A 14,485-nucleotide genomic window follows, 5' to 3' on the forward strand; every position below is an offset into this window, starting at 1 on the left:
AACTGAAGTCCTAGGAGACTAGAGGATGTTGTTATACATGAATTGCAGCAACTTTGATATGTGTAGAATCGATTCAAAAACAAATATTTCTATGTTTGGATACATACATTATGTGATAAAATGTGGATGATGAGGTGAAAAATGAGTGGTGGAGATGGCTTCCTTGAATGCCTCCCTTCTGTTATTAGCTTACATCCAGCTGTAAGTTATTTGCCTGATGTATCCCTGCACCTTAAATACATTTTCAGCTATTTTGTCATTCCTCTTGGAAGGAGCCATTGCGAAACACGCTAGAGTGTGTGGGTCAATTGTTTTGGTCTGTATGGACACTTTTTTCTGTTATCTACCTATCTGCCTGAGCCCCATGGTGATCTTGGCCTTGATATAGCGGCACTACCAGTGTCGTTCTGTTATAGATGATGTTGGGGCTGGTCAGCCGATCAGGGATGCCAGGCCAATCAGGCTCAGTACCAGTGTCATGTGCTTCCTGTTGGCGGGGTATTTAAACTGGACAAGAATAGGACAGGCTCAATTTTTTTGCGGGTACCACGGAACAGACATATGGATGCAGACAGCACACTGTGCTGCCCACATCTTTTGCAGCCCCACTGAAGTGAATGGGTCCATATCCAATCTTCAAAAAATGCAGATCAGATACGGACCAAAACCACGGTTGTGTCATGAGCCCTAATACTGTATATATAGTGTATATTCTGGATACCTAGCCAGTTAACTGAAGCCATGTTTAGCTATCCTATGGATGCATTTTACAGGACTGTATCATTCTCTTTCATTAGGAAACAGCTACTGAATGGATATGAGCAAAATTTTAAATAGATGTATATTAGAAAATTGCTCAACATCCTATTCTCTACATAAATAAATGAAATACTAAAAACCAGAATACCTCTTTAATAAAGCAAGGTATGCATCCACGTAACAATCAAGATATATTGTTTGACATTTTAAGACAATATTGAGATATTTAAATGTGTTGGATCTTTTATATAATTTCTCCCCAAAAGATTGACACTGAGAAGTGCTCTAGAAGAAATCTTTGCTTGACTCACTAAGCGCCCATCTTTCAACACCTAAAACAACAAGAGACAGATAAAAAACGTAAAAAAACTCAGCAAATCAGTAAAATTGATTGAGCTGATATGCTGTGTAAAACAGAGTAAGCTTATATTACACTCACAGATCGTTCAGATCATCGCTATGAACGCTGGTTGGCAACGATCGGGCAGTGTAATACCGCCACTGATTACTCAATGAATGAGCAAATGCTCGTTCATCAGGTAACTGGAATCTTTCAGCAAGTAGAAAAATTATCCTTGTGTAATCACGACCTGCTGCTGGCAAACAATGATTCAGAATGGGTATGGGGGCGAGTGATGGCATTAGCGATTGCTCCTCCCCATACTGAGGAGGAGATTGCAGCATGTAATAGCAGTGTTCTCCTCAGCTAGCAAGCAGGCGATTACGGGGAAGGAGCGCTTACTTCCCGACAATCACTTTGAAGATCTGCAAACCTATTAGTAATGATGACGAAATGTGATCTGCACAAACCAGGATTTAACTTTTTTTTAAATAAAGTAACATGGAAAAATTCTTAAAAAATATGTTAAACATAAAAACTTGATATTACAAAAAGTCTTTTTCTGATGACACATTCCATTTAAAGGGGTTGTCCAGGTTCAGAGCTAAACCCGGACATACCCTTATTTTCACCTAGGCAGCCCCCCTGAGGCTAACATCGGAGCATCTCGTGCTCCGATGCGCTCCCTTGCCCTGTGCTAAATCACGCAAGGCACGAGCTCTTCAACACACTACCGGGCGGAAGCTTCCGCCTGGCAGTGTGTTCGTTGACGTCACCGGCTCTGCTAGGCGGGCTTTAGCCCTGCCCGAGCCATTTTACTGGCTAGGGCAGCACTAAATCCCGCCCATCAGTGCCGGTGACATCACTGGGCTTCCTGGCAGCCCCATGGAGAGCCCGGTACGTCACCGGATCTCCAAAAAATGCTGCTTAATCGCGCAGGGCAAAGGAGAGCATCGGAGCATGAACTGCTCCGATGCTCAAGTCAGGGGGGCTGCCTGGGTGAAAATGGGGGTATGTCCGGGTTCAGAGCTTAAAAGGGGTTCTGCACTTTGTTTAAACTGATGATCTATCCTCAGCATCTGATCGGCGGGGGTCCGTCACCCGGGACCCCCGCCGATCAGCTGTTTGAGAAGGCAGCATCGCTCCAGTAGCACCGCGGCCTTCTCATTGTTTACCACTGGCCTAGTCATGTCACGACTTGTATCAACTGGCCTAGGCGGGGCTAAGCTTCATTCAAGGGAACGGTCTGTGGTAAACAGTGAAGGCCGCGGCGCTACTGGAGCGCCGCTGCCTTCTCAAACAACTGATCGGCGGGGGTCCCGGGTGTCGGACCCCTGCCGATCAGATGCTGATGATCTATCCAGAGGATAGATGATCAATTTAAACAAAGTGCAGACCCCCTTTAAGACTTCTTGCTCTTTGACAGCAGCCACATAGGCTATAGGTACAATAGAATTTTTTTTTTCTTTTTTATTCCTTACAAAGTCTCATATTCCACTAACTTTTGACAAAAAATTTAAACTTCCATGAACTCACTATGCCCATCACGAAATACCTTGGGGTGTCTTCTTTCCAAAATTGGGTTACTTGTGGGGTAGTTATACTGCCCTGGCATTTTAGGGGCCCTAATGTGTGAGAAGTAGTTTGAAATCAAAATGTGTATAAAATGCCCTGTGAAATCCGAAAGGTGCTCTTTGGAATGTGGGCCCTTTTGCCCACCTAGGCTGCAAAAAAGTGTCACACATGTGGTATCGCCGTACTTAGGAGAAGTGGTGCAATGTGTTTTGGGGTGTCATTTTACATATACCCATGCTGGGTGAGAGAAATATCTCGGTAAAATGCCAACTTTGCATAAATAAATGGGAAAAGTTGTCTTTTGCCGAGATAGTTCTCTCACCCAGCATGGGTTAATTTAAAATGACACCCCAAAACACATTGCCCAACTTCTCCTGAGTACAGCGATACCACATGTGTGACACTTTTTTACAGCCTAGGTGGGCAAAGGGGCCCATATTCCAAAGAGCACCTTTAGGATTTCACAGAGCATTTTTTACACATTTTGATTTCAAACTACTTCTCACGCATTAGGGCCCCTAAAATCCAGGGCAGTATAACGACCCCACAAGTGACCCCATTTTGGAAAGAAGACACCCCAAGGTATTTCGTTATGGGCATAGTGAGTTCATGGACGTTTTTATTTTTTTGTCACAAGTTAGTGGAATATGAGACTTTGTAAGAAAAATAAAAAATTAATAAAAAAAAACAACATTTTCCGCTAACTTGTGACAAAAAATAAAAAATTCTAGGAACTCGCCATACCCCTCACAGAATACCTTGGGGTGTCTTCTTTCCAAAATGGGGTCACTTGTGGGGTAGTTATACTGCCCTGGCATTTTAGGTGCCCTAATGCATGAGAAGTAGTTTGAAATCAAAATGTGTAAAAAATGCCCTGTGAAATCCGGTGGTCTTTGGAATGTGGGACCCTTTGCCCACCTAGGCAACAAAAAAGTGTCACACATGTGGTATCGCCGTACTCAGAAGAAGTAGGGCAATGTGTTTTGGGGTGTCATTTTACATATACCCATGCTGGGTGAGAGAAATATCTCGGCAAAAGACAACTTTTCCCATTTTTTTATACAAAGTTGGCATTTGACCAAGATATTTATCTCACCCAGCATGGGTATATGTAAAATGACACCCCAAAACACATTGCCCAACTTCTCCTGAGTATGGCGATACCACATGTGTGACACTTTTCTGCAGCCTATATGCGCAAAGGGGCCCACATTCCTTTTAGGAGGGCATTTTTAGACATTTGGATCCCAGACTTCCCACGCTTTAGGGCCCCTAAAATGCCAGGGCAGTATAAATACCCCACATGTGACCCCATTTTGGAAAGAAGACACCCCAAGGTAGTCAATGAGGGGTATGGCGAGTTCATATAAAAAAAATTTTTTGGCACAAGTTAGCGGAAATAGATTTTTTTGGGGGGGTTTTCTCACAAAGTCTCCCTTTCCGCTAACTTGGGACAAAAATTTCAATCTTTCATGGACTCAATATGCCCCTCAGCGAATACCTTGGGATGTCTTCTTTCCAAAATGGGGTACTTTGTGGGGTGTTTGTACTGCCCTGGCATTTGAGGGTCTCCGCAATCATTACATGTATGGCCAGCATTAGGAGTTTCTGCTATTCTCCTTATATTGAGCATACAGGTAATGACATTTTTTTTTATATACAAAGTGTTGGCCAAAGCATATGAACATCGCCGCCCCCTCAGCTCATATGCCTCGGCAAATGTATCTTTTATTGCAGAGGAGAAATCTCGTCTTGCAGCGCCGCATACACCGACTTTTGTGTAATCTGACAGCAGCGCAATGCTTCTGTCAGAATGCACATCAGTGCTGTAGCTAGTTGATCGCAATAAATTTATTAACTTTATAATAAAATTTGAACGGAACGTTAACATTTTTGCTTACCGGTCATTTTTTTTTTTTTACCTTTATAGGACAAACCTCTCCTTCCCCATGGGACAATGTGCAAAGCGCAAATTGCCCAGAGATGTGGCGAAGTACATTATGCACTTTGTCCCAGGTGAAAGGAGAGGTTTGCAGCAGCTCTGTGTGAATGGGCCCTAAGAGCCCTGTGTGCCTGTCCTGTGAGATGGAATCCCTATGCTAAGTGTACCTGTGTGTGGTACTTCCGGAAACACTCCCCTAAGCATAGGGCAGGGTGCTCAGGGCAGTCAGGACAGAAATAGCGGGTGTCACACCTTATTTCACTCCTGCTACAGACACAACATCTTTTTCGGGGTGACGGTTGGGTTGAGGTACCAGCAACGACATTGGGGAAATGTCGCTCGTGTAGACAGCTCACTACACTGGTGGATGGGGCCATGGAACCTCCTGGATACAGGTGGTTCTCGATGATCTCTTCCTGAAATTTGAGGAAGGATCCTGCTCTCCCAGCCTTACTGTAGAGAACAAAACTATTATATACAGCCAATTGAATTAAATATACAGACACCTTCTTATACCAGCGTCTGGTGCGTCGGAAAACTAAATAAGGAGCCAACATCTGGTCATTGAAGTCCACCCCTCCCATGAGCGAATTATAGTCATGGACACAGAGGGGCTTTTCAATGACACTGGTTGTTCGTTCAATTTGTATTGTCGTGTCTGCGTGAATGGAGGAGAGCATGTAAACGTCACGCTTGTATCTCCATTTCACCGCGAGCAGTTCTTCATTACACAAGGCAGCCCTCTCCCCCCTTGCAAGACGGGTGGTAGAGAGCCGTTGGGGGAAGCCCCGACGACTAGGTCGCGCGGTGCCACAGCAGCCAATCTGTTCTAGGAACAAATGCCTGAAGAGGGGCACACTTGTGTAGAAATTGTCCACATAAAGATGGTACCCCTTGCCAAATAAGGGTGACACCAAGTCCCAGACTGTCTTCCCACTGCTCCCCAGGTAGTCAAAGCAACCGAACGGCTCCAGGGTCTGATCTTTACCCTCACAGATCCAAAATTTGTGGGTATAGCCTGTGGCCCTTTCACAGAGCTTATACAATTTGACCCCATACTGGGCGCACTTGCTTGGGATGTATTGTTTGAAGCCAAGGCGCCCGGTAAAATGTATAAGGGACTCGTCTACGCAGATGTTTTGCTCAGGGGTATACAAATCTGCAAATTTGTTGTTGAAGTGGTCTATGAGGGGCCGAATTTTGTGGAGCCGGTCAAAAGCTGGGTGGCCTCTGGGACGGGAGGTGGTGTTGTCACTAAAGTGCAGGAAACGCAGGATGGCCTCAAATCAAACATGGGCATGTGATGAATTGGTTTCGTGGACCAATATGACCGCAATTCATGCTTTTTGGTTAGACCCATAATGAGGAGAAGGCCCAGAAAAAAATATATATTCAGAAACTTGGACGGGTTTCCACCGGAAAGGCTGGGCATAATAGCTTCCCGGGTTGGTGGCTATAAATTGAGTGGCATACCGATTTGTTTCTGCCACGACTATGTACAAGAGCTCCGCAGTCAAGAACAGCTAAAAAAATCCCAGTGCAGAACTGATCTGAGCTGTCTCAACCCGAACTCCAGACTGGGCGGTGGTGAAAGGGGGAACTAATGGTGCGGCTGAAGTTGGGGACTGCCAATCAGGGTTTGCCAGCACCTCAGGGACTCTGGGGGCTCTACGGGTCTGTCTGTGCGATGGCTGCGACGGGGTAACTATTGCACGTGCCACCGTACCAGCTTCAACTGCCCTTCTGGTGCTCGCCACTTCACCATGTTGTACGGCAGTGCTGGTACTAGGTCCAGGGTGGGCTGCGCTGCTGGTGTATGCCTCACCACGTAATCCGACAGCGCCAGCCCCACTCTGCTGCCCTTGAAGCGGATCTTGCGCAACCTGTGGTCTAGCAACACGGGGCCGGGTACGCCTGTTGGTATCAGGGACCTCAACCTCCTCGTCCGAACTTTGGGTCAGACTGCCACTGCTTTCTACAGGTTCATATTCTGACCCGCTGGATTAGTCAGATGAGGGTTCCCATTCCTCATCCGACTGGGTCAGAAGCCTGTAGGCCTCTTCAGAAGAATACCCCTTGTTTGACATTTGGACTACTAAATTTAGGGGGCATTCCCTGAGACTACCCAAGAAAAAAAGCAAGCCTGTCTTACAAATGGGAGGCTAGCGAAGTACCGGAGGCCGCTGCGACTGATAAAAAATCAAAACGGATTTTTTTTATCGCCGCAGCACTTGTAAAGTGATTGTGCAGTGATAAAAAAAAAATATATAAATGTGGGCGACCGATCAGGCAAACACTGTGTTTTGGGTGGAGGGCGAACTAAGGTGACACTAATACTATTATAGATCTGACTGTGATCAGTTTTGATCACTTACAGATACAAACTGGATTCCAAAAGTTGGGACACTATACAAATCGTGAATAAAAACTGAATGCAATGATGTGGAGGTGCCAACTTGTAATATTTTATTCAGAATAGAACACAAATCACGGAACAAAAGTTTAAACTGAGAAAATGTACCATTTTAAAGGGAAAAATATGTTGAATCAGAATTTCATGGTGTCAACAAATCCCCAAAAAGTTGGGACAAGGCCATTTTCACCACTGTGTGGCATCTCCCCTTCTTCTTACAACACTCAACATACGTCTGGGGACCGAGGAGACCAGTTTCTCAAGTTTAGAAATAGGAATGCTCTCCCATTCTTGTCTAATACAGGCCTCTAACTGTTCAATCGTCTTGGGCCTTCTTTGTTGCACCTTCCTCTTTATGATACGCCAAATGTTCTCTATAGGTGAAAGATCTGGACTGCAGACTGGCCATTTCAGTACCCGGATCCTTCTCCTACGCAACCATGATGTTGTGATTGATGCAGAATGTGGTCTGGCATTATCTTGTTGAAAAATGCAGGGTCTTCCCTGAAAGAGATGACGTCTGGATGGGAGCATATGTTGTTCTAGAACCTGAATATATTTTTCTGCATTGATGGTGCCTTTCCAGACATGCAAGCTGCCCATGCCACGCGCACTCATGCAACCCCATACCATCAGAGATGCAGGCTTCTGAACTGAGCGTTGATAACAACTTGGGTTGTCCTTGTCCTCTTTGGTCCGGATAACATGGCGTCCCAGATTTCCAAAAAGAACTTCGAATCGTGACTCGTCTGACCACAGAACAGTCTTCCATTTTGCCACACTCCATTTTAAATGATCCCTGGCCCAGTGAAAACGCCTGAGCTTGTGGATCTTGCTTAGAAATGGCTTCTTCTTTGCACTTTAGAGTTTCAGCTGGCAATGGCGGATGGCACGGTGGATTGTGTTCACTGACAATGTTTTCTGGAAGTATTCCTGAGCCCATTCTGTGATTTCCTTTACAGTAGCATTCCTGTTTGTGGTGCAGTGTTGTTTAAGGGCCTGGAGATCACGGGCATCCAGTATGGTTTTACGGCCTTGACCCTTACGCACAGAGATTGTTCCAGATTCTCTGAATCTTCGGATGATGTTATGCACAGTTGATGATGATAGATGCAAAGTCTTTGCAATTTTTCGCTAGGTAACACCTTTCTGATATTGCTCCACTATCTTTCTGCGCAACTTTGTGGGAATTGGTGATCCTCTACCCATCTTGGCTTCTGAGAAGCTCTTTTTATACCCAATCATCTTGCCAATTGACCTAATTAGTGTTAATTGGTCTTCCAGCTCTTCGTTATGCTCAAATGTACTTTTTCCAGACTCTTATTGCTTATTATCCACTTCTAAGGAAGTCTCAATAAAGACTGGCTTTTTGTATCCTGGTGAGTGCCGCAACTTTGTTGCTTTCTTCTTTCCTCCTCGTGCATCTCTGCTTGCTGGCTACCTCTGCTGAGCACCACCGATTGGATACTTTATACCGCAAGCAGGTTGATTCGGATACCTTTAGCCATAATTGTGGAGGCAGTGCCGCCTTGTTTTCTTCTCTCCCTGTGTTCATTTGAATTTGTCTACACACCATGGCAGAGCACGCTGACGCCACTTTAACTATGGATCCTACATCAGCAGTCACATTGGACACTGCATGCGGTCTCTCCCAGGGTCGAGAAGGGGCGGACACATTTTTTGCCATTTGCGACCAGCAAGATTATGTGTGCGCAATCAGTACTAAGAACTTGGAAACAAAAATATTTCAACTGGCGGACAAAGAGGTGAGACTCTTCTGGACCATTGAGTCACTTAAGTCGTATAAGGAGAGCGGCAGAGTACCTCGGGGTTTACGCCTATATAAGGAAATTGTCCAGTATGAGGATGATCCCCAATTCACAGGGGAATGGAAGGCTGCGCATCAGGGCTTTTCCTCAGAACTTATGGAACTCGTATTAACCCGGGATCAACGGGAATACACGGCGGTTACAGAGGAATTAGCCAAGGCACGAGAGGAGCTTCAGAAGCGACTCCTAGATACACAGATGGCTGCATTTGAGAAAAGATTGAATAGAAAATTACTTACCACACAAGCAGAAATTAAGGACCGTAAAAGGGACAAATTTATCCGTGATAAATACGATTACGATTCGGATCGCGTATTCGATTGGGGCAAAAGAAGGATCCGCCCAAAACGCACGCCACGGAGAGGACGCCATAACTTTTGGGCCACCGACTCTGAGTCCAGCCTATCCGAGGGTAATGGAGCTAACTCGGGCGAGGAAACAGCCCCTTTAGAAAGGGCACGAGAAGGGGGCGTGGCCGACAGTCAAGGAACAACAAAAGAAGTACGAAAATCTACGAGGAGAAGGCGCCAAGTCACGTGGCGGAATTGAACAGCAACGATCCGGATTGTCATCTACCACCCCAGGACATAGTCATCAATCTCACAGGCTCTGAACTGCCACCGGGCTGTATCCCACTCCTCAACCGAGGACTGGGATACAGCCTGCCTGGACAGTTCAACCTAGTGGATTTTGAGATTGACCTTTTTTTATCTGTCCGTAAATTGTATTTGAAGAAGGTTTTTGCTGAGACCCCGGTCCGGTGTCATGATGTTTCACCGGGGGAGGTCCCAGCTATGTTGTCTTTTGCTGATTTTCACCTGTCAGGCAGATTCACTGAGGAAGAGATTGCATGCATACATTTCTTGTCAAATACAGAACCAGAGGAGCCAGCGGCCACAGTTGATTCTGTAAAGAGGTACATGGGGGGCATCAGGTCCACCTTCCTTCCTCCCATGCCGGCCGGATCTGCTATAGATCTCTTCCACAAACGAGTGCTAAGAGAAATTCGTGCGCTGGTATATCCTGCAGCACCTTCCGGCTTAACGCCGGAGGAATCTCGAGCTCTTTCGTGGTTGAGTAAGCAGACCAATATGGTCATTAAGCCGGCCAACAAGGGAGGGAACGTGGTCCTGATGCCCAGGGAGTACTACCTGGAAGAGGCACATCGGCAATTGGGAGATGACATGGTATACTCTAAGCTTAGAGGGGATCCCATACCTGGTATATCATTCAAACTGTTTGCGTTAATTAACCGCTATATTCATAGCGGCTTTTTACCAAGCAGTATGAAAGAACGACTCATTCCTTCCTTTCCCAAAATTCCCACGTGGTACTTTGTACCAAAAGTTCATAAATCACTGACCCGTCCCCCTGGTCGTCCCATCATTGCAGGGATCGGTTCAGTGACAGAGCCCCTGTCCGGCTATATAGATTGGCTCCTTAGACCTCTGTTGCGCAGCACTCCAACCTATCTGAAGGATACGGGTGATTTCCTTCGTGCGCTCAATGACCTTGAATGGCAGGAGGGGTTTCACCTGGTCTCCTTGGATGTCGAGAGCTTGTATACTCGCATCCCCCATGATTTGGGTCTCTGCGCCATTAAGACGGTGCTGCGCAAAACCAACAAGAGTGTTGCGTTTATTGATTTTGTTGTTGAGGCCCTGGATTTGGTACTCAGCAACAACGTCTTCCAATTTGATGGTCTCTGGTACCGCCAGGTACTAGGTACTGCAATGGGCACTCCCGTTTCGTGCACATTTGCAAACCTGTACCTGGCGGTATTTGAAGAGACCTAAATTTTTTCGACGGATAACCCCTATCTATGCCATATTCATTTATTCCTGAGGTATGTGGATGATATCTTTCTGGTCTGGCGGGGGAGTGAGGAGTTGTGTCACGCATTTGTCGACCATCTTAACGCACACAACCAGATGAACATGAGGTTCACCATCAATTTTGGTGGCGAATCTCTGGATTTCCTGGATGTGCGGGTCGACGTAAAAGAAGGCAGGGTACACACTAGTGGCTTTCGCAAACCCACTGCAACTAACTCCCTCCTCCACCAGACCAGTTTTCATCCACCCTCAGTGAAGCGTGCGGTTCCTTACGGACAGTTTGTCCGACTCCGCAGAATTAATGATACCGATGAAGGTTTCTTCAGGCAAGCTGGAGAACTTCGTAACAGGCTTTTGGATAGGGGTTATCCGTCGAATGGTGTTTCAGCGGCCTTTCGTAAAGCCGCTAAACTCAATCGTACCTCTCTACTTAGAGAGAAAGACACTAACACCACGCAATCACGATTTGCATTCTCTTTCCTTTATAGCACTGCCGCAGATACAGTTAAACAGGTGATTAATCAAAATTGGGACCTCCTAAGAGGAGATCCTTCTCTCAAGAGTATAACGGACGAAAGACCTCTGATCGCATTCAGGAGATGCCCTACACTCAAAAATAAGCTCGTCAGGAGTGTCTTCTCGACACCCAAGGGCGAGACCTGGCTAGGGAAGCCCAAGGGCAATTTTAGATGCGGTCATTGCTCTTTCTGTTCACTCAACATTTGCAGCAAGCATCTATCCCTGGGGGGGGTGACACACACAGTGCGGGAGTTTATCAACTGCCGCACATCGTATGTAGTGTACGTGGTTTTTTGTCCCTGTGGGCGTTTTTACATAGGTAAGACGATTCGTCCTCTGTTTGAGCGTATTCGCGAGCATGTTGGCTCCATACGCTCGGGCAGAGGCAGTCCGCGTCTCATGGACCATGTCCGTGACGCCCACGGCGCGCATCCTCGGTGCCTCTCCTTTGCCGGGGTGGAGCATGTCGGTCCCATCGCTCGCGGGGGTGACCGGCATCGCCTACTCCTGCAGAGGGAGGCAAGGTGGATTATGCGGACGGGCGCCATGGGCAGGCATGAATGACAGGAATGACATGTCCGTCTTCCTGTGATTGATGCCTGTCGAGCGCAATTTGATATATATTGCTAAGCGCTGCACGAAATAGGACAGGTGCCCGTTAGTCCCGGTGTATTTATATTCCGTTATGACTCAGATAGGCCAACCGTTTCTGACTCAATAAAACGTGCCTATATGTACTCAATAACCGGCTGCAGCCCCATTATCATGTATTATTTTGCTATGCATAGAATTTTGTATACACTATCCTCTAACAATGTCCATGCCGTTTATTCATGATCATGCACGATATGAACTAATGCATGTTTTAATTTTTGTACCCCTAGCTGATTATATTCGCACCTGATCATCGCTGTACGCATGTTTTTAAATATGTCATTTGTATCCAGGAGCGCGCAGCTGTGGGTGACGGCGTCGGCCGTCCTCTGCCCGCCCCTATAAAAGGACGCCCTGGCGTCATGACGTATTGAGCGGCCTGAGGAAGCGCGATCTTGCGCGCGAAACGGCCGTCACCGCTGCAACACTGTGTCCGCCCCTGGACCTCCGATGTATCCACTTCTAAGGAAGTCTCAATAAAGACTGGCTTTTTGTATCCTGGTGAGTGCCGCAACTTTGTTGCTTTCTTCTTTCCTCCTCGTGCATCTCTTATTGCTACTTGTCCCAACTTTTTTGGGATTTGTTGACACCGTGAAAATTCAACGTATTTTTCCTTTAAAATGATACATTTACTCGGATTAAACGTTTGATCTGTCATCTACTTTCTATTACAAATAAAATATTGAAATTTGCTATCTCCACATCATTGCATTCAGTTTTTATTCACAATTTGTTTAGTGTCCCAACTTTTTGGGAATCCGGTTTGTACTATAAAAGTACAAATGTTGATTAGCGATACGCTAATCAGCGAATCAGTGACTGCAGTGCGGTGGGCGCTAAACGATCGCTAACTATCTAACCAAGGGGCCTAAACTATCCTAAAACCTATCAGTCAATACCAGTGAAAAAAAAAAAGTGACAGTTTACACTGATCACTTTTTTCCCTTTCACTAGGTGATTGACAGGGGCGATCAAGGGGTTAAATGGGGTGATGGGGGGAGATCTGGGGGCTAAGTGTGCTGTTTGGTGTACTCACTGTTTTGTCTGCTCCTCTGCTGGAACCAACCGACCAAAAGGACCAGCAGAGGAGCAGAGAAGCCATTTAACACCTCATATTTATAAATATAAGGTGTTAAATGGCTTGTGATTAGTTTTTTTGAAAATCATCAGCCTGCCAGCCACGATCATTGGCTGGCAGGCTGATGATGTAATACCCCTCTAACTTTTGCCGGCCCGCGATGTGCGGGCCGGCTTTACGCGTCATCTCGCGTCTCGCGAGATGACGCACCAACGCGTGACTCTGCCTCAGACAGCCATCTCGAGACCGCCATCCTGCGTTAGGCGGTCCGGAGGCGGTTAAACAGTATGCCATTTTCTGATGACACACATTACCTTTAAGTTGTGACTCATGGTGTCTTAATCTATACAATATTATTTTAGCTATATTAGTGTATTCGTGTTATTTAGGCCTGCATTTCATCTGATACAGCACTAGTTATGCCATCAGGAAAATACAGGTAAGGCTATTTTCACATCTGCGTTTTCAATTCTGCTATTGAGATCTGTCAAAGGATCTCAATAGTGGAAGAAACTGCTTCAGTTTTGTCCCCATTCATTGTCAATGGGGACAAAAATGAACTGAACTAAACGGAATGCACCAAAATGCATTCCGTTCGGTTGCGCTCCCATCGCGGACAAAATAACGCTGCAAGCAGTGTTTTTCTCTCCGCGATGTGGTGCGGAGCAAGACAGGTCCTGGCACACAATGTAAGTCAATGGGGATGGATCAGTTTTCTCTAACACAATAGAAAATGGATCCATCCCCCCTTGACTTTCAATGGTATTCATGACGGATCCGTCATGGCTATAGAAGACATAATATAACCGGATCTGTTTATCATGGATGCATGCGGTTGTATTATTGTAACGGAAGTGTTTTTGCAGATCCATGACGGATCGGCAAATAACGCTAATGTGAAAGTAGCCTAATTCAAAAGCCTCTATCCATACGAAGTCTTATAATTTCTAGGTTCCTTGATATATGATTAAAAGCTCAATAAAGTATTACCTGAAATATATCCGGATCCAACTGAACTCCACTGAGCAGGACTTCTGGATAGACAATGGTGGATTCAAATGTACCAGCTAGAGAAAATGATTCAAATTTGGTGTATGCAGTGTCTGTAGCTATGTGACAATTCTCTAAGTTTGTACACTTCACCAGTGTGCACACCTGAAAAAGGAAAAATACATAATTCTTAAATTGGTTGGCCATCTTTTTTGCCTTTTTTAAAACGTCAGCCTGTTGTACCTGTTGAAAAAAAATCATACTCAGCTGCTCCCAACCATAAGTCCTATAAACTTTCAGTTGGACCAGATCATATGTACTGCTGAAGCCAATGACTGATCTCAGTTGTGACGTTTCCCCGAGCAGCACATCACTGCTTGGTCACATGCCGTTTTTGGACACATTACTTCCTAGGCCAATCATTGTCTGCAGCAGCACATGTGACTGTCCATCCAGAGGTTTACAGGATGGGGACTGAGAGACGGCAGAAGGGAGACAGCAACCCAGGAATCCAGAACCAAGCTACGGAAAGCAAGCGGGAATAATTTCTT

The 14,485-nt window shown here is 45.8% G+C and overlaps 1 protein-coding gene across 1 annotated transcript in view; it reads right to left on the reverse strand.

Moving 5' to 3' along the window:
* Positions 1 to 896: 896 nt before the first annotated feature.
* The window catches only part of LOC122934963 (pantetheinase-like), a 64,110-nt gene continuing 50,521 nt past the window's right edge, over positions 897 to 14,485 (reverse strand). Inside the window, exons 6-7 of the mRNA XM_044290646.1 lie at positions 13,935 to 14,099; positions 897 to 1,091 (exon numbers count right to left, since the gene is read on the reverse strand). Coding sequence (XP_044146581.1) covers positions 966 to 1,091; positions 13,935 to 14,099 — 291 coding nt within the window. The 3' untranslated portion in view covers positions 897 to 965. The remainder of the gene's footprint in view (positions 1,092 to 13,934; positions 14,100 to 14,485) is intronic.

Source organism: Bufo gargarizans, chromosome 4 (assembly GCF_014858855.1).
Source record: "Bufo gargarizans isolate SCDJY-AF-19 chromosome 4, ASM1485885v1, whole genome shotgun sequence".
Taxonomy (NCBI): Eukaryota; Metazoa; Chordata; class Amphibia; order Anura; family Bufonidae; genus Bufo; species Bufo gargarizans.